The 24,908-nt window shown below is 53.2% G+C and overlaps 12 protein-coding genes and 1 non-coding gene across 13 annotated transcripts; 7 read left to right on the top strand and 6 right to left on the bottom strand.

Moving 5' to 3' along the window:
* Positions 1 to 166: 166 nt before the first annotated feature.
* On the bottom strand, positions 167 to 982 carry BP01DRAFT_380022 (uncharacterized protein; the record flags this gene model as incomplete). The annotated part of the gene is made up of 1 exon (XM_025577197.1): positions 167 to 982. One exon carries the CDS (start codon positions 980 to 982, stop codon positions 167 to 169), a length of 816 nt encoding a protein of 271 aa, XP_025434088.1.
* Positions 983 to 2,110: 1,128 nt separating this feature from the next.
* Positions 2,111 to 2,182, top strand: BP01DRAFT_t61. The gene has a single exon. It is a non-coding gene; the product is annotated as a tRNA-Arg (tRNA).
* A 128-nt stretch (positions 2,183 to 2,310) lies between these two features.
* BP01DRAFT_380021 (putative short chain dehydrogenase) lies at positions 2,311 to 3,178 on the bottom strand (the record flags this gene model as incomplete). The annotated part of the gene is made up of 3 exons (XM_025577196.1): positions 2,311 to 2,319; positions 2,389 to 2,834; positions 2,896 to 3,178. 3 exons carry the CDS (start codon positions 3,176 to 3,178, stop codon positions 2,311 to 2,313), a joined length of 738 nt encoding a protein of 245 aa, XP_025434087.1.
* An 818-nt stretch (positions 3,179 to 3,996) lies between these two features.
* BP01DRAFT_353962 (ubiquinol-cytochrome c reductase iron-sulfur subunit mitochondrial precursor) lies at positions 3,997 to 5,067 on the top strand. Its single transcript, XM_025574314.1, has 4 exons — positions 3,997 to 4,429; positions 4,499 to 4,587; positions 4,656 to 4,806; positions 4,861 to 5,067. Exons 1-4 carry the CDS (start codon positions 4,111 to 4,113, stop codon positions 5,040 to 5,042), a joined length of 741 nt encoding a protein of 246 aa, XP_025434086.1. The 5' UTR covers positions 3,997 to 4,110; the 3' UTR covers positions 5,043 to 5,067.
* A 108-nt stretch (positions 5,068 to 5,175) lies between these two features.
* Positions 5,176 to 6,047, bottom strand: BP01DRAFT_421217 (uncharacterized protein; the record flags this gene model as incomplete). The annotated part of the gene is made up of 2 exons (XM_025579500.1): positions 5,642 to 6,047; positions 5,176 to 5,575 (listed from the first exon to the last, which is right to left on the bottom strand). Exons 1-2 carry the CDS (start codon positions 5,782 to 5,784, stop codon positions 5,176 to 5,178), a joined length of 543 nt encoding a protein of 180 aa, XP_025434085.1. The 5' UTR covers positions 5,785 to 6,047.
* Positions 6,048 to 6,781: 734 nt separating this feature from the next.
* On the bottom strand, positions 6,782 to 8,777 carry BP01DRAFT_334598 (MFS transporter). The gene is made up of 2 exons (XM_025573169.1): positions 7,521 to 8,777; positions 6,782 to 7,443 (listed from the first exon to the last, which is right to left on the bottom strand). The coding sequence occupies exons 1-2, from the start codon at positions 8,643 to 8,645 to the stop codon at positions 6,871 to 6,873; spliced, it is 1,698 nt and encodes a 565-aa protein (XP_025434084.1). The 5' UTR covers positions 8,646 to 8,777; the 3' UTR covers positions 6,782 to 6,870.
* Positions 8,778 to 10,985: 2,208 nt separating this feature from the next.
* BP01DRAFT_380017 (HAD-like protein) lies at positions 10,986 to 12,557 on the bottom strand (the record flags this gene model as incomplete). Its single annotated transcript, XM_025577195.1, has 3 exons — positions 10,986 to 11,483; positions 11,558 to 11,753; positions 11,815 to 12,557. The coding sequence occupies 3 exons, from the start codon at positions 12,555 to 12,557 to the stop codon at positions 10,986 to 10,988; spliced, it is 1,437 nt and encodes a 478-aa protein (XP_025434083.1).
* A 1,074-nt stretch (positions 12,558 to 13,631) lies between these two features.
* BP01DRAFT_389399 (uncharacterized protein) lies at positions 13,632 to 14,645 on the top strand (the record flags this gene model as incomplete). Its single annotated transcript, XM_025577918.1, has 2 exons — positions 13,632 to 13,897; positions 14,000 to 14,645. The coding sequence occupies 2 exons, from the start codon at positions 13,632 to 13,634 to the stop codon at positions 14,643 to 14,645; spliced, it is 912 nt and encodes a 303-aa protein (XP_025434082.1).
* Positions 14,646 to 16,276: 1,631 nt separating this feature from the next.
* Positions 16,277 to 16,729, top strand: BP01DRAFT_353960 (uncharacterized protein). Its single transcript, XM_025574313.1, has 2 exons — positions 16,277 to 16,366; positions 16,421 to 16,729. Exons 1-2 carry the CDS (start codon positions 16,316 to 16,318, stop codon positions 16,598 to 16,600), a joined length of 231 nt encoding a protein of 76 aa, XP_025434081.1. The 5' UTR covers positions 16,277 to 16,315; the 3' UTR covers positions 16,601 to 16,729.
* A 265-nt stretch (positions 16,730 to 16,994) lies between these two features.
* BP01DRAFT_334592 (uncharacterized protein) lies at positions 16,995 to 18,271 on the top strand (the record flags this gene model as incomplete). Its single annotated transcript, XM_025573168.1, has 4 exons — positions 16,995 to 17,502; positions 17,558 to 17,746; positions 17,805 to 18,088; positions 18,151 to 18,271. Exons 1-4 carry the CDS (start codon positions 17,047 to 17,049, stop codon positions 18,269 to 18,271), a joined length of 1,050 nt encoding a protein of 349 aa, XP_025434080.1. The 5' UTR covers positions 16,995 to 17,046.
* A 1,442-nt stretch (positions 18,272 to 19,713) lies between these two features.
* BP01DRAFT_380013 (prolyl hydroxylase family protein) lies at positions 19,714 to 21,215 on the top strand (the record flags this gene model as incomplete). Its single annotated transcript, XM_025577194.1, has 2 exons — positions 19,714 to 19,996; positions 20,050 to 21,215. The coding sequence occupies 2 exons, from the start codon at positions 19,714 to 19,716 to the stop codon at positions 21,213 to 21,215; spliced, it is 1,449 nt and encodes a 482-aa protein (XP_025434079.1).
* Positions 21,216 to 21,739: 524 nt separating this feature from the next.
* Positions 21,740 to 22,432, top strand: BP01DRAFT_380012 (GNAT family N-acetyltransferase; the record flags this gene model as incomplete). Its single annotated transcript, XM_025577193.1, has 1 exon — positions 21,740 to 22,432. The coding sequence occupies one exon, from the start codon at positions 21,740 to 21,742 to the stop codon at positions 22,430 to 22,432; it is 693 nt and encodes a 230-aa protein (XP_025434078.1).
* Positions 22,433 to 22,524: 92 nt separating this feature from the next.
* Positions 22,525 to 24,424, bottom strand: BP01DRAFT_353958 (exo-arabinanase abnx-penicillium chrysogenum). Its single transcript, XM_025574312.1, has 4 exons — positions 23,486 to 24,424; positions 23,303 to 23,419; positions 23,194 to 23,242; positions 22,525 to 23,107 (listed from the first exon to the last, which is right to left on the bottom strand). The coding sequence occupies exons 1-4, from the start codon at positions 24,043 to 24,045 to the stop codon at positions 22,676 to 22,678; spliced, it is 1,158 nt and encodes a 385-aa protein (XP_025434077.1). The 5' UTR covers positions 24,046 to 24,424; the 3' UTR covers positions 22,525 to 22,675.
* Positions 24,425 to 24,908: the final 484 nt, after the last annotated feature.

Raw genomic sequence — 24,908 nt, 5'->3', positions numbered from 1 at the left:
CTGCTGGAGGTGTGGACATAGTCATCCGGTAAGTATGCGCACTTGGCGGTGGTCAAACATGAATCCCAACGACGACAATTTTACGGTTTTGATATAAACCTTGATAGAAGAAACAAAGGATGTCATAACAAGGGGCAACATGGAACAAATCCATATCGAATATCCTCTACATTCTCTCGATGATTTCAATGCTAGATTCGACATACGATGACTCCTCATTGAACACGTCCCTCCGAACCTCCTCAGCAAGCCACTGCAGTTGAGCATCACCGTCTATTGCATCATCATCATCCTCCTCCTTTTCCAGAATGGCAGTGTACAGCAAGTCCAGAGTCCCGGGCATCACCCCGATATGGAAGCCCTTGTCGTCACTGTTCTGCGCGTTTGACAGAACCATGACCTCGCGGGCAAACTTCCGGATCAGATTGCACCCCCAGCTCTTCGTCGTTACATAGCGCAAGAGCATAGACTCGAGGTAGAAGACCGGGGCGAGCATGCGCACGGGATACCGCTCGTGGCGGAAGTGGCCGAGAAGGCGTGCGTCTGATGCCAGGACCAGGTCACTTCCGCCGAACTGGTTCATGGTCGTGCGATGACCAATCTCCGTAGTGCCCGGAAGCGCAAAGCTCATCTCAACCAAGCGAACGTTGAAGTGGCTCCACTCCTCGTTGGCATTGTGGGAGTCGATGTGGAAGACCTTCTCGCGGTGCGAGCCGGGGCCGATACCGTAGTAGGTGCAGTCGGGATGGTCAGTCTCCTGGGCGAAGCCCTCGGCAAGCAGGTTGTTGGCTGCCCGAGTCTGCTCGTCATCGTCTACCACAAAGTCAATGTTCGAACAATCGGTGTTTACACCGTATACGAAAAAGGCCATCTGGCCCCACAGGATATGATGGATCCCTGCGCGGTCAAGCACGCTGGATACGTGGCCGGTGATGCGTTCCGCCGCTGGCCGGTTGGGATTGGTGACGTTGGCGTCTGACATGTTGGTCGGTAAGTAAGATTGCGTCCAGAATGACTTTCACTGGCTAGCAGTTAGTACTCGAGTATGGACGGGCTGAAGAGCGAAAATAGTAGTTCATGGTGTATGGAAGGGCTTTTTATGTTGCACTGGGAAGCAAGAGATTGCCGCAACAGTTCATTGATCGGTTTGTTCCTCTCTAGGAGACTACTGTTGAGACATAAAACTTGTGGATTCATCGAAGGGAATCTAAGGAAATCCCCATACAAAGACTGGGGGAGCTCTCCAGGAGTTGTAATGTAACTTGCTCTTATACAAGAATGATCGGGGCAGGGAAATCGCTGAATAAAGTATTTTCATTGTACTGGTGTACTGCTCTACTGCGCAAGATGACTGGTAACAACAATACACGATCACTACCGTCGTCACAAGTGTCTGTCTAGGACTTGAAGGGGAAATTGAGGGAAATTCGAGGCGGATGGAGTCCAGTGAAGGGAAATATTCCGGTGCTTATACGATCACGAATGAGAAGGTTTTGTAGAGAATGGTTTAATAATCTCACTGCCCGACAATACCTTGCTACTCGGACTGTTTTCCAGGTTCCCCTGGAGATAATTCGCTCCTCAGAATATGCTTATGTCAAGGTGTTGCACGCTTGGTCAAGAAAGTCTACATTCTCTCGCCAAGTTATTGAAGCCTTGAAGGGGCTTGAACCCCAGCCTTTGTACCAATCCTTTGTCCCCTTTAGAGATGCCAGATCATGCTCTTTCACGGCAGTGGTTATTCCAATCTGATATCATACCATGGATGCTATTATTGATGTATATAGAAAGCTGTTTTTATCAGGTTCAAACCATTTCCTGTTTGTGCCCTTGAACGTCCTGGGGATGCTCAAGAGCAGGGCAAAAATATATTACTAAGGGAGGGAAAAACGATCGAACGGGAATAAGTTGGGATTGCGCCGTGGAAACCATTGGTATAATCCCTCGGCATAGTCCATGCTCATTTAAGATGTTATCAGTGATATTATTGCTTACCATTTCTACCAGAGCTTTTATCTGTATGGGTTACATGTGCAAAGCAGGACGATTCACAGCAGGGCTTGTGTTTACAGATAGTAAAACCAAAAATATCTCAGCTCTACATCAGCAAGGCCTGCTGGCCCAATGGTAAGGCGCTTGACTACGAATCAAGAGATTGCAGGTTCGAGCCCTGCGTAGGTCATTCTTTTTGCCCCTCCCTCCTTCAGGGGAGCAGTAGCAGTAATCCCATGCAATGGATTGATTCCCTACATACATACCCTCACAGAATACGTTTTTGAACAGTCACTACCTAACTACTGATCCCAAGCATTACCACTCCTGCACGCCCTCCCTCGTCAGCACCCTCCCCACATCCCCATCCCTTCCCCCCTCCACCACCTCCCTTACAAACGGGCCCGCCACCACCGGATCCCCCGCCCCCAGGGCGCGCATCGCCTCGGGACTGCCACCCAACCCCGTCGCCAAGTACCCCGGGGACAGCGCAAACACCTTCACCCCGTCCGGGCGCAGCAGCCGATGCCACTCCCGCATCAGCATATTCAGCCCGGTCTTCGCGCTGCGGTAGGCGGGCACCCCCTGCGCGGGCCCCGCGGGCTTGGGCCACCCTTTCGCCGTCGGGGGCCGGTTAACCGCGATGGCTGGGTTGTCCGTGCCGGCGAGGGTGGCCGTTCCCGAGGTGAGGAAGAGTAAACGCGGGTTGGCGCTTTTCAGGAGGAGGGGGATGAAGGTTGCAGTGACGATCTGGGTGGAGGTGGTGTTCACGCTCCAGGTTTTGTTCCAGAGGGCGCGTTCGCTAAGGGTGCCGCGGGTGGCGGGGGTATCGAAGGAGGCGCCTTCCATGCCAGACCGGTTAGTTGGGGGGCTGATGGTTCAATGGGACGGACGGATACGCACCTGCGTTGTTGATGAGGACGTCGAGCCGGCCGTGGTGGGTTGCGATCTCGGTGTATGCATTCTGAATCGAGGTGTCGTCTTCAATGTCGATGATGACCGGGGCAATGGTGCTTTGTGTCGTGGGGAACTCTTGCTGGATGGCTTGGATGGCGTCGCGGGCTTTGTTGGGCGAGCGGGCGCCGAGGAGGATGTGGTAGGGCTGCAGACTGTCGCTGAGCGCCCGCACGATCTGGAAGCCGATCCCGGTGTTGGCGCCGGTGATGAGGACGATGGTGGGTGTCATTGGGAATTTCTGAGAGAGAGAAAAATAGTAGTCTGGCTTTTTTGGTGGAGCTTCGGTTCATCATCCTAATTAATGGAGATTAATACGTCCGACTATATATGGTCGTAACTCGGACGGAGTTGCGGCCGTAGACCGACGCCGAAGGAGCTTAACTCCGTTACTCCGTACTTCGCCCCAACCAATGCCTGGTCTCTCCAGAACTGCCTGGACCAATGCGAAGGCGGAATGCTCAAAGCGACGGTAGATCCAAGCTGTAAAGAGAGCACGAAGAAATATAGCAGACGAACAAATCTTGACGCCTTTTTGATAATCAAGGACGGATTGAACCAACCAGACGCAGCGGAATCGGCTTCCGGAAGACGCGAGAAGGAGGGTTGGGGTTATACTCCACCAGTCGAGCGACGATTATACGACATACATTGAACGGTAAGAATTCGGTTATAATCAAGTAGAGCAGAGTCGCCGATTGTGCGTGAGTAAGACCAATAAAGCCGCGATAACGCAGTCGAACGCAGATTGAGCGGACGAGACTCATGTTTCGAAATGGTTACATTGGTGATGTGGTACAGTATAGATACGCTTACGGGTTGACAGGCCACAAGCACCAGCCCAGCCCAGCCCAGCCCAGCCCAGCCGATGGAACACTGCATGCTGCACTGCACCCCCTTCTTGATCAGCGTTCCTGCGACAACCCCTACATCTGCGCAACACAACCCAAGTCACCCAATAAACTCAATCGAGGGATCATTGAAGTCAACACCGACGGGAAAAAACAAGTCGTGCTGACCTACCGCTGACGTCAACGAGAAAGTCATTTCCCAGTGCATATTATTACCTCTCGCCATGCTCGTCCTCTTTATGATTTTCCCAGGTCCACCTCATATAATCATATATCTCCTCCAGCACCACGCCAGCCCTCTACACCCGCCAGAATGTCTCTCAGTCTAGTGACCCGAACCACCGTGCGCAGCCCACCGCGCGCCTTGATCCCGGTGCTCAACCCTCGAACCATCCCCGTCCGACACAACTCCGACCCTAAACGGGTGGATACCCACTACACCGGCCCCAAACGGGCGGACACGCCGGAATATGTCACTCACCCGGGCAGTGGGACCTACGACACCCACCAAGTGCCCAGCTTCAAGGCCTACGAGACCCGCGGCCCGCCACGGGTCCACCAGAACATCGCGTATTTCATGGCGGGGGCGCTGGGAGTGACCACGGCGGTGGGGGCTAAGGATACCGTTGCGAGTGAGTGCCGGTGCTTTATTCTTCGGGTTGGGGCTCGTGCACGGAATGCTGATTACAGGGAATGTCCAGGCTTTCTGGCCAACATGTCCGCATCCGCCGATGTCCTCGCCCAAGCGAAGGTCGAGATCAGCCTGGGGGCTATTCCCGAGGGAAAGAATGTATGATGCATGCCAGCCCACTGAATGTTTCGGAATCACGCAGACACTGACCAGAAAACTCGCCCTAGATTATCATCAAATGGCGCGGGAAGCCGGTCTTCATCCGCCATCGCACGCAGGCTGAGATCGAGGACGCGAGGAAGACGGACTGGAAGAGTCTTCGTGACCCCCAGCCGGATGAGGAGCGGGTGCTCAAGCCGGAGTGGTTGATCATGTTGGGTATGAGAACGTTGGAGTTTCCGGAAACCGTATGCTGACGATAGGTTCTTGCAGGCGTCTGCACCCATCTCGGCTGCGTGCCCATCGGCGAGTCCGGGGATTTTGGAGGCTGGTTCTGCCCCTGTCACGGATCCCATTATGACATCTCCGGACGGGCGCGCAAGGGACCTGCGCCGAGTAATCTCGAGGTCCCGCAGTATAGCTTCCCGACCGAGGATACGCTGGTCATTGGATAGACGCGAGAATAGAATATGATCGAGGTAGAATTGATCAGCTGAAATGCAATTCGCAGTCAGTGTTTCCATCCTCCGCACGGCAGCACATATAATGCGCACCAGAATCACACGCTCAAGAACAACAACAACACAGTCAACGAGATCCACCCCCCTTCAAGACCTTCCGACCGTAATACACCCACCCATTTACTTTCCCATCCTCCCCATCCTTTGCATCTCCCCCCTCCCCCTCCTTTTCTCGCTCCTCCCCCAGATGTCCATAAACCACCTCATGCACATCATACAACCCCCGCTCCTCCGGCGCCCACACAGGATTCCCCCGCGGGGTGAGCACCGAATCCAATTTCTCCGGGGAATGACACGCCCGCACAAAAGTCAGATCGTGTTGGTCTTGCACGTAGACATGCGCGACGACGTGCGAGCCCTTGGCGAGATGCGTCTCGTCCTTGTAGCAGATGGTCAGGTGGTAGGTGCCATCGACGATTCTTTTCTTCCGGTGTCGTTTCCAGTACCAGTCGCGGTGGATGTAGGATCTGATGGGAAGAGGAGGGGGGAGTCGTCAATAGAATGTGGGAAGTGGGTGGGTTGTGGCTACTCACCTAATGAGCACGGCTTTGGGGTATCTTTGTCGCGCGCTGACGGCGCGGTAGGCGAGGGAGAGGAGGGTGGGGATTTGGCTGGGGGAGTAGCATGGAACGAGGCGCTTCAGGAGGTAAAATCTGACGATATTGATGGTGGACATGAAAGCGGGGTCTGGGAGATGGATATGCAGGAATGAGGTACTAGTAGTGAGGCTCTGAGGGATGAGGTCGAAGTGGTCCAAAGATGCAAAGATGAGAAGGTGAGAGGGCCAGCTGGTTCACTGGTGAAGATGAGGTGCAGCTGTCGCCAGCCAGTGGTCTTGTATGGCGCTTTGTTTGTGTTACCCCGCATTTGGTGCATGGCTGGGAGATGGACAGGGGGTGTGAAGGATTCGTAGTGTTGTAAAGGATTGGTTGATACTGTTCATAAGAGTCTTTGTTATTCATCCTCGTTGAGTTTCAGATTGCTGCCCACATTAACCTTTTATTCTACTTCTACGTAGCATGCAACAAACATGACATTGCATCCGGAATATGGTCTTGTGCTACCACTTCGCTGTCAAAAAAGAAAAAGAAAGAAAGGAAAAAATCACACAGAAAAGGAAAAGTAGAGAAAATCAATACTTCACTGCCAGTTCAGGCATCAAGATGGAGAATTTCTGATATTGTGCGCGACAGGATGGATCCATTGACGGGTGATCGACCACACGGCAACCCTCGGTCGGCCCGCGACCCACCCGTGATGCTATACGAGGGCCTGGTCTGCGGGTGCCTCCCTCAGCCAAAGGTGTTCAAAGCGCATTGGCTCGGGTTCAACCACCCGACCGCTAGATCATGTGACTTGGTAAAGAATACTGGGGTCGTAGTGGGGTTTTTAGATCCAGTAGGTAAGTTATAGACTGCTATACAATTTCGTATCGGGGACTATAGAAGGAAGATAGAACACTGATTTTTCTACTCTGTTTCACATTACCGTCACTCGCAGTAGCTAATTAGAACCCAGAAACTGCCTTTTAAAGTAGCCAATCATTGTCCGATCTATTATATGGTTGAGAGACGTCACGAGGGAGACAACGCAACATCAACACCAGCTAGATAATGAATGATCAGACTCGACCTTATAATAACCTACTTCTAAGACTCTAAGACATCCCGCTGGACAGACAGACATAGAAATAAATCCCAACCACTTTACCCCCCACCACAACCATTACTTTTCGCACTATGCCTCCCGCACCACCTTTCAATCATGAAACCGCAAACTTCGACTTCGCCCTCAACCGCGCCCCATACAAATACAGCACAAAAATCCCAATCACCCCCAAGGTACTCAACCCGCCCAACAGACTCACCCCCTTCCCGATCCCGAGATTCAAGAACAGGGGGCGCGCATACAGGATCGACCCGCACGCCATCGCGGACCGAAAGAAATCATTCGCCGCGAACAGCGACGCCGCGTAAGCCGGGTATGACATGGGCACGTAGACAAACACGCACTGCAGCACGATGAACGCCGAGCTGCTGTAGATGGTGATGCCGATGGTGGGCACGATCCAGTGGATGTGGCCGTTGGCGGTCCAGCCGAACAGGAACAAGCCGACGGGGGGCCCAAAGCACCCGATCAGGGCAGGGACGAGTCGGCTCTCTTGGGTCAGGGGCACGCCGCGCAGGAGCTGCGGGATGAGAATGTAGAGGAGGTAGGCGAAGTAGATGGCGATGGCGAGGAGGCAAGCGACGAGCACGCAGAGGAAGACGAGGCCGATGGTGCCCAGGGTGAAGTTGTAGAGCAGGGGGTAGACGAGGGGGAAGACTTCGAAGAACTTTTTTCTCGGTTTTATGGTGTTAGTGGTTGTTGCGAGATGAGGGATTAGGGTTGGGGTTGGGGTTGGGGACATACAGAGTAGTAGATGCTATACACTATGGCGGTGTAGACTTGGACGAAGAGGATGGCGGGATCTTTGATGGTGATCTCGATGGGCTTGATGATCGCGTCGATGAGGATCGCGGACGGTTTCAGCTGGGCTTGGATGATCTCTGACTGCGATTTGAGGTGGTTGGATCCGATCAGCTTGCGCAGACGTCGTGCGCGTTGGTGCAGCAGGGTCGGGGCGGAGGTCTCGGGGAGCAGCAGGAACATGAGGCCAAAGACGGGGCCGGCGCCCCACAGAATTTCCCACAGCGACCATCTCCACCCCATCGCGGAGACGGCAAACCCGGAGATGAGCGGGCCGAGTGCGGGTCCGCAGTATGCTGCCGCGACCCAGGCACTCAGCGCGAAAGGCAAGTAGAGCAAGGAGTAGATGTCTTGCATCGTGGCGCCTCCCGTGGCCAAACAAGGGCTCCCGAAGAAGCCCTGCAAGAAGCGAAGCACAAGCAGGCCTCCAAAGTTATGCACCAGGGGAAGCGGAATCGAGATGATCACAAACAGGAACATGGTAATGCAATACACCGGGGATCGCCCAATGGAGGGAACCTCCGACAAGGGCGAGAAGAACAGGGGCCCCACACCGTACCCTAACACATACAGCGACAGTCCCAGCGCAGACGCCGTTGTCGACACGCCGAATTCCTTGGAAATCCCTTCCTCCGACGAGACATAGATTGCCGACCCCGCATAGACAATGAAGGTGTACAAGAACATGGTGAACCCCACAAACGTTTTCTTCGATTGGGTCCAGTTCTGGGGGTTGGCGGGGTCGTCCGGCCCATACCAGTCCACCATCACGAAGTCCGGTGGGAGTGTGTCGGCCTCGCTTTTGTCATTCGAAAAAGGTGTATCCATCAGTTTCTCCGGGTCTTGCTCTGCGAGTTGGTCCTGGAAGATCGAGCTGCTATGTTCACTTTGTTGAGGTCGGAGGGCCTCTGGGGCTTTTACCCCAGGCACGCCGAGTCGTGCGAGACCTTGCAGGTAGTCGGGGGGGAACACAAAATCGGCCTCTTCTTCGGGATACTTGAAATACTTCTTCTTGGTCACCCATCGAATCACTTGCCCCAGTGGAGCATCTCGAATAAGACTGTTCATGGAGGATGGGGTTGCCAGAGATCACGTGAAAGAGATAGCCTCTGGGATGTCGCTCTGGAGGAGTGGTGATTCCAACCGGCAGCAGACCCTATCTGCGACCATCTTGAGCAGCTATATAGTCAGAGACCCGAGGAGGCTATTACTAGATGCAAACATTGCTCCCTAAGCAAGCCAGCGGGATTTGGTTGGGGTATTGGAAATCCATCTCCGGACATAAGCCCTACAGCCGCACCATGCTGACCCACCCCGGACCTGATCTGGATTGGCGGACCTTCATCGGTCTTATGCCCGGAGATACCGATCTCTGAAAGAGTAGAGCTGTCAAGCTGCAGTTGCGTGCTTGAGATCCAGCATGAGGTGGTGATGTCAGTGCCCAACCAGCGGTATGGCTTACTGATCGCCATCGGATCCCTTCCAGCGGGATCCGATGTTTTGTCATCAACTCCGCAGTGGAGGGACCGCCCAAACCCAACTTTTGACAGCGGAAAGAGAGATATCAGTAATCAACAGCGGCCATCTGGATGCCGATTGGGGCATGCTGTGCGTTCCCTGTCGGGTGTTTCGTATTCCCTGGTGAAGTGTCTGGGTCATGAGGCTGAGTGAAGTATCATGTAGCGGTAAGGAATCCGCAGAGACGAAAACATTCCCAATAGCATATCTCGAGCCAAGACAGAGCAGTCACATCCTGGAGGTCCGGGCACTCAACGAATCTGACCAAGATCTCAGTTCCATGAAACTCTGCTGGTAATGCATATACGGGAGAGATGCACGGACGCAAGACGGAGACACACGTGAAACTGGGCTTACGGCAAGTCCTATCATCGTATACATTGCAGAAAGCGGTGCTCAAAGTTTCAGACAGCATACAAAAAGTATAGATGACTGGCCGTCAGACATTTCATAGACCCGATGTACCCGACATGCTCAATCGATGAGGCTGATGTCGGCCAGCTGTCATGCAAGCCGCGTGGCCCGAGACCGACTTCGGGCAAAAGAGCTACGGTATCCTTCGGCTTCTTCTAGTTCTTCCGCCACGACAAAGGCGCACCAGATAACTGACGCGAAGGACATATATTTTACCATATGGTTCTCTGCCGGCGAGCCTTGCAAACATCGAGCGACAAAATGTAGAGGTCGACAGCTTTGCTCAGGGCTGGCAGATCCACAACACGTGACTCAGGCAGTAGCTTGACCAATCAGAAGCTGTGACTTGCAGCGTGTTTGCGAAGGCTCAGGCCTCCCATGACTGGATGACCAGCAAACGGAGAGACGATTTGATGCAGGCTCTGATACAAACACCCGACGAACAAAGCGGCAGATGAGTCGAAGTGCCGGAGACTTCCCATGGAATGGATCTGACAGATCCAGAACCCGATGGCCCTGCATAGAGGGTTGCGGACGAGCCACAAAACCGGTCTGTTCATAGTAAGCTAAGATATGTCACATGCGACAATAGTAACTAGTACGGAGTATCTCGCATTGGTGAATCTCACCGAAGCTGTAAATTCCACATGCGTCGCGCAGCCGGACCAGGATGGACTGCAGCGCAGGACACTATTTGGACATCTGTCGGCAATCATCTGGCGCTAGATCTTTTATTTGGTGACTAGCTGTCATCACGAAGCTCGAATGGCAAAGTTCGAGTCTAATGCACCATTTTCCCAGAATTTGGTTCTAAGTACGAGAGGTTGTACCTTCGTGGCAACCCGTTTGGAATGACGTGTTCATATGAAGAGGTGAATTCAAGCTCGGAGACTTGTTTGGTCATTTGGTGACAATACGTGTGGAAGAAGAAACGCGATGATGACATGAATTGATAATCAATGTTGTGAACAGTAGAGCACCGCATTGTACTTGAGTCATAAAGAGGCCGAGCCTGCCCGAAATTGAATTCAAAGCGCTTCAGCACGTTACTTGGCAAATGCAGAAGTCAGTGTAAGCTCCTGCAAAGTCCGTTGAGTACGATGAGAGGTACAGTGAAGCAGGAGAGAGAAACAGAAGACGAAATGGTAGACAAAACAAACAAATGAGTGAATGCTGAATACAAACGACCGGGTATGTTATAGTGTATCACGTACGCCACGTTAACTAGTATTGCCCGGATGTCCCAGGGGATACGACACCGGGAAGGGCTTAGGGCTTTACGCAAAATATGAGGCAAACCAGAAAAATGCTGGCAGATTTATCACCAGAGCATTCCGCACAGTCTCAGAGCATTTGTCGTTCTTTGGATCTGTTAGCGACAGTGACTGCTGTAAATCTGTCAGTGTTACTTATATCTCGAGTCACATGGTCTCTTTACTCGAGCGCAGAGATTTGCGCCCGAGTCAAACTGCTTCTTCACAACCCACCCTGCAGTGCCTTGACAGCCAACGCGGACGTCGTTCCACGATTCCCAACTACCTTCTTATCCGTTGGGAACAGATACATCATCGACGCCTCCCACCCGCCATCTTCCTGCTGCATACTTGCAAGCCGCTCCTTATCGGGATGATTCTCAATCCCCAGGAAATTGCACGCAAGCAGGCGCATACCCAGACAGAACGCATCGCCCTCGGCCCCCACGCGCTCAGCTACGCGTGCTCGAAGAAGCCCTTCCATCCTGTTTCGCAGACTCGGGTCCTTTGAATAACGCAACAGCCGAGCCGCGTAGTAGAGGACCCATTCGGGGCTCTGGTAATAGCGTGTACCATGCATATACGCTCTATGAAGCAGTATATTGTAGACCCAGTCGAGCATTTGAGGAAGCTCGTAGCCGCGATCGTACTTGTGGAATGCGACTAGCACACTAAGCGCGATGACTGCGTCGACGCGTGGTCGGAACCGGTCGGTGTACACCTAGAGCCACCGTCAGTGGAGAGTTTTGGCAAAAGTTATAGGCGCGGGGGGCCCTGGAGGGGTACATTACGTACCTGGATGAGTCCGTCCTCATTGACGTAATTCAGCATCTCATCGAGAATCGAGTGCGCGAGCTCGGGCTCATAGTCCAATACGGTCAGTGCGAGAGCCGTCGAGTCCATATCATCCGGGTAGATATGGCTTGTGTACTTTGGCTTGCCCGAGAAGAAGTTCCACAGCCGTGGAGGACGTTTTAGATCCACCAGGCTCCTATTGCGCTTCCTGTTAGAAATGTCCCCATGGACCACAGACGGGGCTCGGATTGACTTACTCGTCCCCGGTCGCCTCGAGGAGAAGAAGCTGCGCATAGTTTTCGTCAATGGTATCACCAGCTGAAGTAGTCGTAAACAGCCTCCCGGCATTTTGTCTCAAAAACGCAAGTCCGCGCTCGACGGGATTGCCAACGAAATTTTTCAGCTTCCGTGGTAGATCGTCGGTCCCCACAATGCCGCGCATTCCGAGAGACATCGCGGCCAGGACGTTCTCCGGCTGGTCGTCGATGAAAAGCGTCTTGTGCGGCGAGGCTCGTGTAGCCCGCAGTACATGCTGATAGAACCGAAGACTCGGCTTTTTCACACCCAGTTCCCACGAGGTGAATATATGATCGAATGTCTCCCAAAACGAAGAATCCCAGCGACGGCGTAGAGCTCGATATTCTGGTTCTGAGATGTTCGAAACGAGCACTATCTCTACCCCTGGGTTCTCGGTTTTGAGATTTCGGAAGACGGCGAGCATGTGCTTGTCGTATGTGAGAGTTTCGCGGAGGTCGGAAACCATGGCTCTAAAGTCCTTCTCGTGGAAACCAAAGAGGACTGAGACTTGTTGGAAGCAGTCGTCCTCTTCTAGCTTTCCTACCTCGTAGTCCATCCATATTGACGAGGAAAGGACTCTGCCTAGGCTGATTGTTGAGCCCGCCGTTGTTAATTTGTGGTTTAATGGTGGGTGCACGAAGATACCGCCCAAATCTACTAAAATGGTTGTCTTGTTGGACTTTAGGCCATTGGTGACAGTCATCCTGGATGTTGAGTTAGGGTTAGGCTGGAAACAGTAGAGAGCAGCTGGTAGACGGGGTATAGGATTCAAGTAACGAAGAGTAGCAGAGGGTCTCGTTTTGAATAGGTAATACTCAGCTTTCTTATATTTGCAGACAAGGATCCACAGAAGCCCGCATTTCTGGATTGCACTCGGTTTGTGAGCGCAGCATCCGTTCCAGCCATCTGGTAAAATTGCCGTTGTATGGGGATCTATCCCGTCTTTCGACATGTTTTCAGCAGAAGAATGGCAGATGCTCCCTTCCAAATTGAGAATATAGGCTCCACCTGAGCTCTCCACCAGCACTACCAGTGGCTAGTCACCTGCATGACAATCTGCAGTGGGGCTCACCGACACAGCGGGATTATAGCCAAGCAAGACATCAAGGTGGTGTCGGCGCTGGTATCGGTGGCCCGAGTGACATTAGAGTTCAATAAATCCAGTTAGTCGGATTCCAACGATGCAGAGGCATGGATTCCTCGACCTCACGTGACATGGCATGGCGATCTGACCATCTCTATTTGCCAGGGTCTGACTCGCTAGGAGTATCTGCAGGCATACATAAGCTCGATCCGGACTCAAAAGACTCCGCCGCAAGCAGAGCAAGCAACGTCGTCATCTGCAATGATCTGCGCCAGATCTGCCAGCATGAGTTGAAGTGGCTCCACCGTTTCCTTCGCCGATCAAGTTCGACTCCACTTAGGAATTGACAACTCGTCCCGAGGGAGTGTATTGCCCCACTGTTTTCCCGCGCTTCTTAAGAGGCATGTCGTGTAGCTGGCCATTTTCCAATTATGGATTCCTGGAGTACTCCTCCATCCCCTTCCGGTTACACTAAATGTGTACCTATGGTGCAGTGACACACACCGACGAGCACGCGAGACTCACTTCACGCCACGAACAGTGTGACATTCAAATACCCAAATGCACCACCGACTCAAGTCCGCCTCGTCGAAGCTTTTCTTCTGCTGACCCTGAAATTGGCACAAACGAGGTTGTCCTCCGAGAACGGTGTAACATCGTCCCGTCCTTACACACCTGAAAAGTGGCTTGAAAATGGCGCGAAACGTCCAGACGACCCTAAACTTCATCCCAGCAGACCTCCCCGTGTGTTGCATGACGGGTACCTCCGACTTCTACACTTACGCCAGCGACGTCCGACCCGTCACGATCCACGATGCTCGCGGACATGAGGATCAATTGACCCTGGAGAGAAATGGATTCGAGTACATCACCTACCCGAGTGCACATATCCCAATCACGGATCCGGCGCGGATAAAATCAGTTTTGTATGCAGAGGTAGGGGAGCTTTTAAGGACCGCGTACGTTTTCCCCTTTGTATTCCAAATGCCAACACTCAAGAGGGCGGGAGCAAGTACGGGGAAGAAATACAGAGATACTGATATTTTTCTCCATACATAAAGCCTCTCTCCCCCGCCAACGTTCGTAAAAGTAGCCTCGCACACAATCCGCTCCGCCGCCTCAGACTTGAACAGTGAGTACACGGGGACACCGGGCCCTGCGCGTACCGCACATCTAGATCAGACACCCTCGGGCGCCAGGAACTACCTCTATGAGAAACTTCCCGAGCACGACGCGGAAAGACTCTCACGGTCGCGCTGGGCGATTATCAACGTCTGGCGACCACTTAAGACAATCCGACGGGATCCACTGGCGGTTTGTGATGGGAGTACTCTAGGGCCAAGGGATCTGGTTCCGATCTCGATGGATTATTCGAAGAATGCGCGGGCGAAAGCACTGCAGAAGCAGGCAGTAGACGGAGGGGAAAAGAAAGGGTTGAAGACGACGGTGGGTTGGGAGATTGCGATGGCGACGTATAATCCGGGGCAGCGGTGGTATTACTTATCCGGCATGGGCGTTGAGGAGGCCCTTATGATGAGGATTTATGATTCGAGTCTGGTGGGGGGGTGGGATGAGGGCCGCGTCCCTGTCGCCGTGCATGCATCGTTTGTTGATCCTGAGCACAAGGATGATGAGGTGAGGGAGAGTATCGAGTTTCGGTGCTTGGTATTCTGGGAGGATAGTCCTGCAAGTTTCACTGTTCCCTAGTTCCGGGGCAGGGCCAGATGCGTATCTGATTATTGGGACTGCTTGCTGCAATATTAAGAAGACTAGCTACTGCACCAATGATGCTATATCGAACGAAATGTGCCCCATCAAACAAACCATCGTCCAGAAGAGACCTGATTAGAAGCTGGTCGCCGGTATAAGCAGTCCACTAAAGCGGCGTCCGTCCATTTTCGTCCGACGTGTTGCGATCGGCGATGATCATAGTCAGGAACTGGTAGACTCGTAGTAAATTCTTCTTATCGACTATATATCACAGAGAAGTTAACTGATTTGCTGCCTCACTGATCCTTTTTAGAATGAATTTCCATGTTTCTCCTTTTTAATAGATAATCTACTTAGTTAAAATCCTGGGGAATTATATTCTACAATACTATACAGTCTTGTCTATTCTTATATCAGTAGACAGCTTACTACTCTTATATACCCGGAATCCGCTACGAGCTAGAGGGCAGTTGACAGGTAACAGTTCCGGGCATGCACACCGACATGGCTATCAGCAAGGAGGAGATTCATGATTTGCACGTCTATATTTTCTGCTGCGCAGTGAAGGGCGCTGCATTCACAATGATCTGACGCACGCGGTCAATTATCTGAGTTTCGCAGCAGGACTCTGACGATCTCCACATGTCCTCGAGCGCTGGTACAAAGCAGTGGTGTCTGAAGATTCTCTGCTGTGATGTTCGGATCTGCTCGTTCGTGAGCAAGGATGACCTTGACTATCTCGGTTTTGTTGCAGATGGCCGCTACTTAGTCAGGGGTTTGCTCTCTGTGTCTATCCCCGGTTGGAGAGGCGGCCGCTGGCCAATCGCCGAGCCCTTTTGGGCTGTGCTATCCCACGCAACCTTCTAACCCTGATATCAAATTGACTCAGGTCGAGCTCACTCCGCGACAGCCCGACTGAGACGGAGATTCTGAAGCTAATCCGTTATAGCTCTGCTAGCTTCCTCGCATCTGATGTCTACCAACTTGAGTTCGTCTGTCTTTAGTCAACCGACGGGGATGACAGAGCTTCCATCGACAGGGACGGACCTCGTCTGCTCTCGCCACTGACCGCTGCCGGGGACGTCTTCCTCTACATATCTGCGGCCCTGTAACAGAAAGGTATCCATTGGCTGGAGATTCGATTATCCGTTACGCTCAAGTACACAGATAAAGCTGTGACCTCGACGCGAGTCTGCTCTCAAGGACCTATCTAGTTATTTTTGATGCTTAGAGAATGTTACCGTATTATCAGACGGATCTTGCTACAAGATGATATCTGGATCGCACGGGCTTTGCGGCGTTTGTAATTGGAGCGGAGCCTAGAGGGAGTGCGTCTGTCGCAGAGGGAGCATTCCAACCATTCAAAAGCTGAGCGATCTGACTCCGGTGTCCCTATCCAATCCAGCGGGCTCACTGTGTCCATGGTTTGTACTTTAGGGAGCAGGGGAATATTTGAAATCTGGATCTTTGTGTTACCATGAGCGCAGCACCAATTGCTTTGCACCGTTTCCGCCCATGAGATCATGCCGAGCACATCGACGAATGCCCTGCTCACTAGGTTTCCCCGAGGTTATAAGTACAGTGGCGTTTCTATTGCTCTCGAAGATCGATTACAACATACACCATCTCACAAACCCTGAACAAGATCTTTCTTGACCATCCACAACATGCCTAATCCCATGACGAAGTCGGATAGCTCTAGAATTCAGTCCACCCAGGTAAGACTAGGTATCTCTTTCACCAAGCTTCTCATCCGTCTCAACGTCCTACAGGCTAGAAGCGGGGGTAACATGAGCTCGGGCGGATTCGCAGCTCGAGCTCAGGGTGCTGCCGATCGTCATGCCAGCGCTGCCAGCGCCCAGACTGGCGCAACCCATGCCTCTTCGACCTCAACCCATTCAGGAGCCACTGGCTCCGGTGGCTCTCAGCAGCCGGGTGCCACAAAGAGATAAAAGGGGTGTAGCATCGATGGAAATCATGAAATTTGAACTGCCGTGCATTGTGCTGGCCTGATACTATTGGTTACGTGCTTGTTTGTCTTCCAGGGCTGACGTTGCTATCGGTGTATTTTGAGATTGTGGAGCACAAGCCCTTTTTTCTGTTTTGAAGCCGTATCCCACCAGACATCACAATGATATGCTGATAGTACGCATCTATTATCTTTCTCTTTCTATTGACTTATTGACAATGCTTGGAGAATGACAAATCTGGCATTTTTAGATTAGTAATGCCTTATCAATCGGCGCCAGCCAAGCCCACAAGGCTGACCGATAGGTGGATAACAATGAAGCAGCAAAAGCAGTCGAAAGTAGGCTTGATCGTGTATCTATACAGAAAATATAAGATCTGATGCAGTAACTGACGCAATGAAGCATTCACATCATCACCATTCAAGAATATGTCCCACAACATCCTCATCACCGGTGCCTCCGGCTATCTTGGCGGCACCATCCTCGCCCGCTGGACAAGGGCCAACCTGCCACCCTACAACAAGCTGTACGCCCTTGTTAAGACGCAAGCGCAAGGCGAGAAAGTCAAACAGTATGGAGCGGAACCACTGATTGCGGACATCAACGACCATGACACCATCACCGGATTGATCGTCGACAACGCCATCACCATCATCTACTTCCTCATCGACGCCTTCACGGGCAAGCACCAGCCCACACTGATCAAGGCCTTGGGGGTAGTCCGCCAACAGACAAGTCGAGACGTGCATTTTTTGCACACGACAGGCGCAAAGCTTTTCAGTCGACACGCAGGGATCCCGACCGATCGGCCCTTGCTGGATACCGATCCTGACCTGTATGAGATTGTGAGAAAGGCGACACCACCGCATGAATTCATCATTGAGGTGGGCAGACCATGAGTGACATATATGCTGAATAGTACATTAACCCTCAGTACAGCCGGCCAACGCCAATCTGAATGTGATCGACCTTTCCGAGGCCCATGGAGTGCGAAGCTACATCTTTGCGCCCTGTCTGGTGTACGGAAAGGGCGAAGGGTTTGACAACCAGATCTCCATCCAGGACGTCGACATTGTGCGGGCTGCGAGGAGATTGAGGCGTGTTTACCGCGTGGACACGGACTATCCGGTACGGGGCGCCAGATGCTAGAATCTATGAAAGGAAATGCTACTAACAGGATCGTTAGAGCTGGCCAGTCAGCCACGTCGCTGATACAGCAGACCTATACCTCCAGATCCTGCGCAAAATTTTATCAGGCGATGAGATCGGCTGCGGAAAGAAGGGCTTTTTCCTCGCCGCCTCCGGCAATCTGCCCTGGAACGATGTCTACGACGCCATTGCCAGAGCATTAGCCAAGCGCAGTGTCATCGACGATGAGCTCGTTCTGGATGCTAGTGAGCCAGTACTGGCTCGCATGGGGGAGGCACTGGGGGTGGCCCCGTCTGCTGTGCCGGTTGTCTTGGGCGGAAAGTATGTGACACTGTTATGTTTTCCTGCTATTATGTTGATGCACGCTGACAACTTGATCGTAGTTGCTCGTTCACGGCTGTGCATGGCGGCCAGATTGGCTGGATGCCCAAATACCCCCCCGAGCATTTCTTGGAGATTGCGGATGAGGAGGTGGAGCTGATCTTACGCCACCTGGGTGATTAGAGCTGTGTTTTAAGCTTTGGAAGATTGCAGACCCCAATGTCACCAATTATAGGAAATGAAGAAGCGTAGACATAAAGAGCTACTTTATTTCTTTGCCTGCTGTACTCAGTCCACTCTCCATTTGTTCTTCCTCGCAGTACCTACCAGCGTTATATAGGCGATGGAGTCCGCGCAAAGGCCGGCCTGAGCTTTCTCTGGATATTGACTCGTTTTATTGGGTCGGCATGGTTTGGATATAACTTGCATAATTGCACTGAGGCTGAATGTCAGCTGAAGCGCGAATCACAGGTGGAAGGAACCACTGCAATATGATTCAGCCATACAAGGATGTCTGTGACTCTAAATAGGAAATAAAATCATAGCTGGGCTATGCATTATAGTGTAGAAAGGGGCAGCGCGGTGAATGTAGAAGCTTCTCACTGAGGGCTACATACTGGATGCCGTCAGGTCCGGAAAGAACATGGAGTGGTCATGGGACACCTACTGTGGGTGGCCGTCTATGAATGATACAGAAGGCCGAATGGAGAACATCTCTTACTCCAGATGCGCTGTCATATGCCACGTCATCTCATGCCAAATGGCGTCTGGAACATGAACGTCACCCCGAATGGCAGGTTCTTCTTGCTCATTGTTCCACCCAATTGTTGAGTGCAACGCACGTGTTCAGTACATACTTCAGTTGTTTCAAGTCTCCATTCAAGTGGCACAGGTCCATGCTGACGTCTCCTTGGGTGTCCAGCATGTTCCGCAGCTTACGGAGAGTTGTTGAAAGGTAGTCGTCAGCAAAGAAGCAATGAAGCCAAAATGATCTCTAAGCTCCCGCAACTTATAACCCCAATTCGCTCCCTTGTGTCCCGATCAGCGTTGCATTATTCTGATACCCCAGCGGTAAAGCGGTAGCTCAATGCCGTTCTCCGTAGAGATAAAGCGCACATGCTGAACCACTCACGGAAACAATTTCGTTGTCTTATCAAAGATTCTAGATGACACGAAAGTTGTTCAATCTCTCTGCAGGTTGAGGGGGTTGCAACTTTGCGTTGTGTGGAGGGATAGTATGCTCAACTTGGGCGATCGAACCATAGTTGATTGGTCCTCAGAGTATGGAGAGGTAGAATTTGCATCTTGATGCCATCACGACTGTCAGAGACTAAGAGTGCGGGAGCTCAAAGGGTTGTTCTAGGCTATTTGAAGCTTGCTTCTTGTTATAGCTGATTCTTCATCAGGATCTATGGAGTAGGTATACATAGATGCGATAAAGTGCCCGCCGGTCTCGGCAAGAAGACAACTTCTAAGGCGATTAGTCATCTCGACCCCACAACTTCACGGCACCGGCAAATCCTCCACCCCAGACTCAGAATTTCTGTCAAGTTGTCAACCGATCTACAACCATCTACACTACAACTCCCCCCTCCTTTTCCTTCATCTCCAATACTCCGATCGTCATGGCAAAATCCAAGTCCGCGAAGCGCAAGCGCAATGCTCAGATTGACCTGCCACAAAAACTTCCCAAGTCCACCGCAATCCTCACCCCACCGCCGGATGGCACCCCTCTGGAACCCAAAAACCTGCAGACCGTTGTCTCAGATGAGGAGCTGGACATTACCATCGAAACGCTCACCACCCTAACGCAGTATCCGAATTTGACCAAGTCGAAAGCATGCAAGGATCTTCGGGTTGCAGTCTATGACTTCCGTCAGGCCTGTACGACAGGTGTAAACCATGCTGGTCCGTTTAGCTATCTCTCATATTGCGCTTTGCCACTGACCCATATTCGATAGAGGGCGCGAATCTGACAGCACGCATCACTGGCGCTCTGGCCGACGGAAAATACATCGACGCCAAAGTTCTACTCGCCGAGATGAGAATCAGGGGGGAACAACCGAAGATTGGGGCTCTGTGTCGCTGGGTGAGGGATTTGGATGTCGTCAGCGGCCTGTCAACGCAGCCCGGCAAGGAAACCTCTGTTGAGCGCAGCGCCAGAGACTTGGAACTGCTGGGCGTTCTTGATGCTGTCCTGCGCGTCAGTACTCCCATTGATCTGAGCCCGGAAGCTGTTCCGTCCACCTCTCCAATTGCCTTCCAAACCATCTGGGATCTGCGACCGTCGAACCCACCACTGGAGGTTTACGCCTCCGTCCTAGACAAGTCTATCTTAGCATCGGCTCCGACCTGCCCTTCGGCTCTGCGAGTCATCGAAACAACCCCCGGTCCCTTGCGCAAGCCTCCCAATCACCACCCCGCCATCCTCTATACCACCGCACCCAACGCGGTTCCGCTCTCGTCCACCCCACCAGCCACTAAATACCACCCCCACCCTTTCGTCCCCGGCTTAGGTCTCGCGCTCGACGTCCTCTCCCCGGCGGAGTGCAAATCCATCATTGCCGCCGGCGAATCGGTCGGCTTCCTTCCCGACGCGCCCCTCCGCGAAGACGGCGACATGAGCATCTTGGCCCACAACTTCTACTGGGTCGTCGACCCAACATTCCACGACCTGCTGTGGGCCCGCATTGCCCCGCACGTACCACCAGTCATCAACGGGTGCCAGGCGCGGGGTCTCAACCGCCGTTTCCGCGTTTATCGATACGTCCCGGGGGCCGAGTACAGATGCCACATCGATGGGGCGTGGCCGCCATCGGGCATCACGGCGGACGACAAATACGTTTATGACGCCTCGCCCGAGGACAACCGGCAGAGTTCCATGTACACATTCCTTCTCTATTTGAACGATGAGTTCGAGGGCGGGGAGACGACCTTTTTCCTGCCTGCGGCGAGGGAAGGGACGCTTAACGCGTATCCCGTCCGGCCCGTGATGGGGGCGGTTGCCTTGTTTCCGCATGGGGAGTCGAACGGAGCGTTGTTGCACGAGGGAACGGGGGTAAGAAAGGGGGCCAAGTATATCATTAGAAGTGATGTAGAATACGATGTTAAGCCCATGCAGACGTGAAGATGACATTCACGCGTGGGTGACAATCTCGCCCACACTCCCTTCCTACCCTTTTGAAGTTCGGGTGGATGTGCAAGGCGAAGTGCTGTTAGCGAATTAACATCGGCTATCCATCAATCTAGAGTTGATTCACCAATCATCTAGCTCGGGGCACCAGGGATAATCCAAAAAACAGGCATGAGAGCTTTGACACCAGTGGTGCTACCTGCTTTGGTCAGAGAGAAGAATGGTGACTTCTCGAATGGTGACTTCTCGAATGGTGACTTCTCGGTGGGGAGGTATATCGGTTGCTTTGCACGCATTTCCACCACTCGCCATGTGATCAGACGATCTTATCGGCCCCGGTTCTTGGGAGAGCGGCACTCGATCGAGCGATGGATGTGCCGAGGCCATCTTCCAGACCCGGGCCCCAATCGGGACCCCGACTTCGAATCTCACCCCTATATAATACAACAATGAATTCCGCTTTTCAGCTCACCCTACAACCATCTCTATCCCTTGCATTCCCCCACAAACAGAGCACCATGCACGGTCACAACCCCCTATCGGACAAATCTCTCTTTCGCTCGCCGCGCCTTTTCTACCGCGCCGTTGAAGATAACGAGGAGGACCGCGCCTTCCTCCAGCACCAAATCCTCAACGACCCCACCATCCAAACCGTCAGCACCATGCGTTTGAAGTGTCCGCTTCCATCCGGATCGGCCACCGAGTTCATCAAGGCCCTCCAAACCAGCATCCTCGGCGTGATGATCTGTCTTCCCCCTGTCAGTGACGGCGATGAAACTGCAGGAACGCCGCCCGACGTTCACGACGCTATCAGCACGATCAGCACCACCACACCGCAACCCAGGACGGACCCGAACAAAAAACCAACTCCGATCGGCCACCTCGGCTTCTTCAATCCATGGGGTTCGAACCTCCATCATCACCGGAACGCCATGCTGGGGATCTCTCTGGCGGAGGGATACCGGGGGCGGGGGTACGGTGCCGAGGCGGTCAATTGGGCGCTGGACTGGGCGTTTGTGCATGCCGGGCTGCATCGCGTGAGTCTGGGGGCGTTTGCATTCAACGAAACTGCGGTGAAGTTGTATCGGCGCTTGGGTTTTGTGGAGGAGGGTCGCGAGCGGCTGGCGCTGTTGTATCGAAGGAGGTGGCATGACGTTATCAATTTCTCGATGTTAGAGGAGGAGTGGATGGCGTTGAGAGGGATGGAGTGAAAGTCGTTAGATCTAGAAACCGAGGGAGAAAGAGAGGAAGTTCTTGTCCTTCTAGACGGTGAATGATAGGATGATTTCGGAACAGAGGTTCGATGTTTTGGCTTGCTGCCCTTGTATCATGTAGCATCTGATAAGTTTGTCTTGCGTGACCTCTATCCACCTACCACCATCCTGCAGCTATGTATATGTACAGTACAGAACCTCAACCATCAACCCTCTCACTCCTCCTCCTCCTCCTCCTCCTCACAGCGCAGTGCTCAAATCCACCAAACTGGCCGTAACCTCATTGCTTTCGCCATCCAGCACCCCACCCCCAGCGATCAGCAGATACCGCCCATTGTCCTCGCTCAGCACCCGCAGATCCCGCGTGTAGCTGACGCTCTCCGGGGTGGCGATCTCCGTCCACTCGCCCTGGCCGAGGTTCTGGTTGATGAAGACCGTGCTCTGGGTGCCGCTGCTGGCGATGATGGTACCGTGGGCGCCGCCGTAGGGGCTCCAGACCACGTACGGCGAGGAGGTGGGCATCGTGCCGCTCGAGACAACCAGCCGCTGGCCCTCGGCGGCGGCGATCTTCTCCGGGTCGCTGGCGATACGGAAGTACAACGGGAAGCTGTAGGTCGAGGTGTTGAAGAAGGAGCCGTACTCGTAGATGTAGATGTAGTCTTTGTTCGGGAGCTGGATTTGTGTGTGAGTTTGGGCTGGCTGGCCGGGGTATGTGTCAGGCCCCCATGGGGGGGCAGGGGGATGCGGTGGTTGCTTACCTGGGCAAGGACGGGCATGCCGGGTCGGTCGGTGTAGGTTGGATATGCGCTTTTCGTCCTCCGTCAGCTCTATCTGTATCGCTGGAGGGATGGTAGCAGGAATACGTACACGTCGTTCACGACAGGCCCCCAGGTCTTCAAGTCGGTGGTGACTTGATGCACGAGCTTCTGGCCGTAGGTCGCGTTGTCGCGCTGGTCGGAGTAGTAGCAGATGAGCTTTCCCTGGCTGGAGGTTGTTAATCTAGCCTTGCAAATCTAGCCATCCCTATCAATGGTCGGATGGAAAACGTACTGCACCAGCAAGAAAGGCTCCCACACCGGGGTCAGTCCGTTGTCCGGCAATGCCTCGCCTCCCTTGGCGATCTCCGACACAAACTCCCAGCTCACGCCGAGATCGCGCGAGGCATACAGATCGATCTCCGTGGTGGAGAGGTCCGCGGGGATGCTGTTGCCGGCCAGGAGGATGGTGCCCGCCGGGTAGTCGCCGAGCTTCTCGTCCAGGTAGTAGAGGAAAGGCTGGTAGCGCAGCCCGACCTTGTTGTGCGTGTCTTCGACCCGCGAGATCTCCTTCCACGTGGCCCCGTGGTCGGTGCTCTGGTAGATGGGGAAGTAGACGAGCCCGTCAGTGTCCCCGGAGTAGTTCTCCCATGTGGAGAGCAGGACCCCCGAGGGCAGCTCGAGGGTGCGGGCGTAGAGCGTGCGCGGGATGGTGTAGTTGGCGGGCGGGTCGAAGATCACCGTCTCGCTGTAGGTGGTGATGGCGCTGGACGTGGACTTGGGTAGTGGGTTCGCCGTCGTCAAGGGGGAGAAGAGCAGGGGAAATAACACCGAGGTGAGGCCGGTGAGCTTCATTTTGGCTTGAGGGAAGTGTTGCTTCGGTCTCAATTGACTCGAGCACTTGATGGACGAGTACTCCGCATTTGCGGGGGAATACTTATAGTCGTCGTCCGGACTGGGGGAGGGGGGAAAAGTTGCGGGGGTGCACTGCATTATCCCGCCGGAGTTGTTGGTTGCTTTAGGGCTAATCGCCTCTGGTTATCCCCTTTGGGAGATTTTCCGTCAATCGGGAGGGGAAGCCTCCACCACATGGGCTCTGCAGGCGTATTTCCTTGCAAAGTCGGAGAATGGATGCTGTACGTCATGCTGCTCTTAGTGTGCAGTTATCCCTGCCTAACTTAGCGGAATTAATATCGAGCTGTCTTGCAAGGTACGACTGAATCGACGATGCCGATGGCGCCATGAGTGAAGGAATCATTACATACAGCACAACCCCGCAAAACTGTTGGGCTTGGCATTTGGACAGGTTCTCTGGGCACCTGGCCACAACTTGACCTCGGATATTCCGCAAGCTGGTGGGCTGATTGTGTCAGCTACCCAGGTGCCAAATGGAGAAATGTTGCCTGAGCGCTACGTGCGAGGCATGAGCGCAAGCGTATCGGGTCAACACTTGTCGCTTATCGTACCTGACGATCATCACATAATGTGTCTTCCTGCCTTGGTCTACCTATAGATGCGAACCCATGTTGCAGCACAGGAAGAACGCAGAAGTGCATCAATTAACGTCTTGGATCACCTGCTATCGGCTTTCCATTCATAGGCATCTGGGTTCGTCTTCGCCATACCAAGCCGACGGATTACCGGAACTGAGACATCCAATCTAGCTGCCTAGCAACCCCAGAATACAGTTCCTTTGTCTTGGCGCTTGACACACATGG

This window comes from Aspergillus saccharolyticus, assembly GCF_003184585.1.
Source record: "Aspergillus saccharolyticus JOP 1030-1 unplaced genomic scaffold BP01scaffold_5, whole genome shotgun sequence".
Lineage (NCBI taxonomy): Eukaryota > Fungi > Ascomycota > Eurotiomycetes > Eurotiales > Aspergillaceae > Aspergillus > Aspergillus saccharolyticus.
Note: the sequence above shows the minus strand (reverse complement) of the source record. Positions and strands in the feature narration are given on the sequence as shown.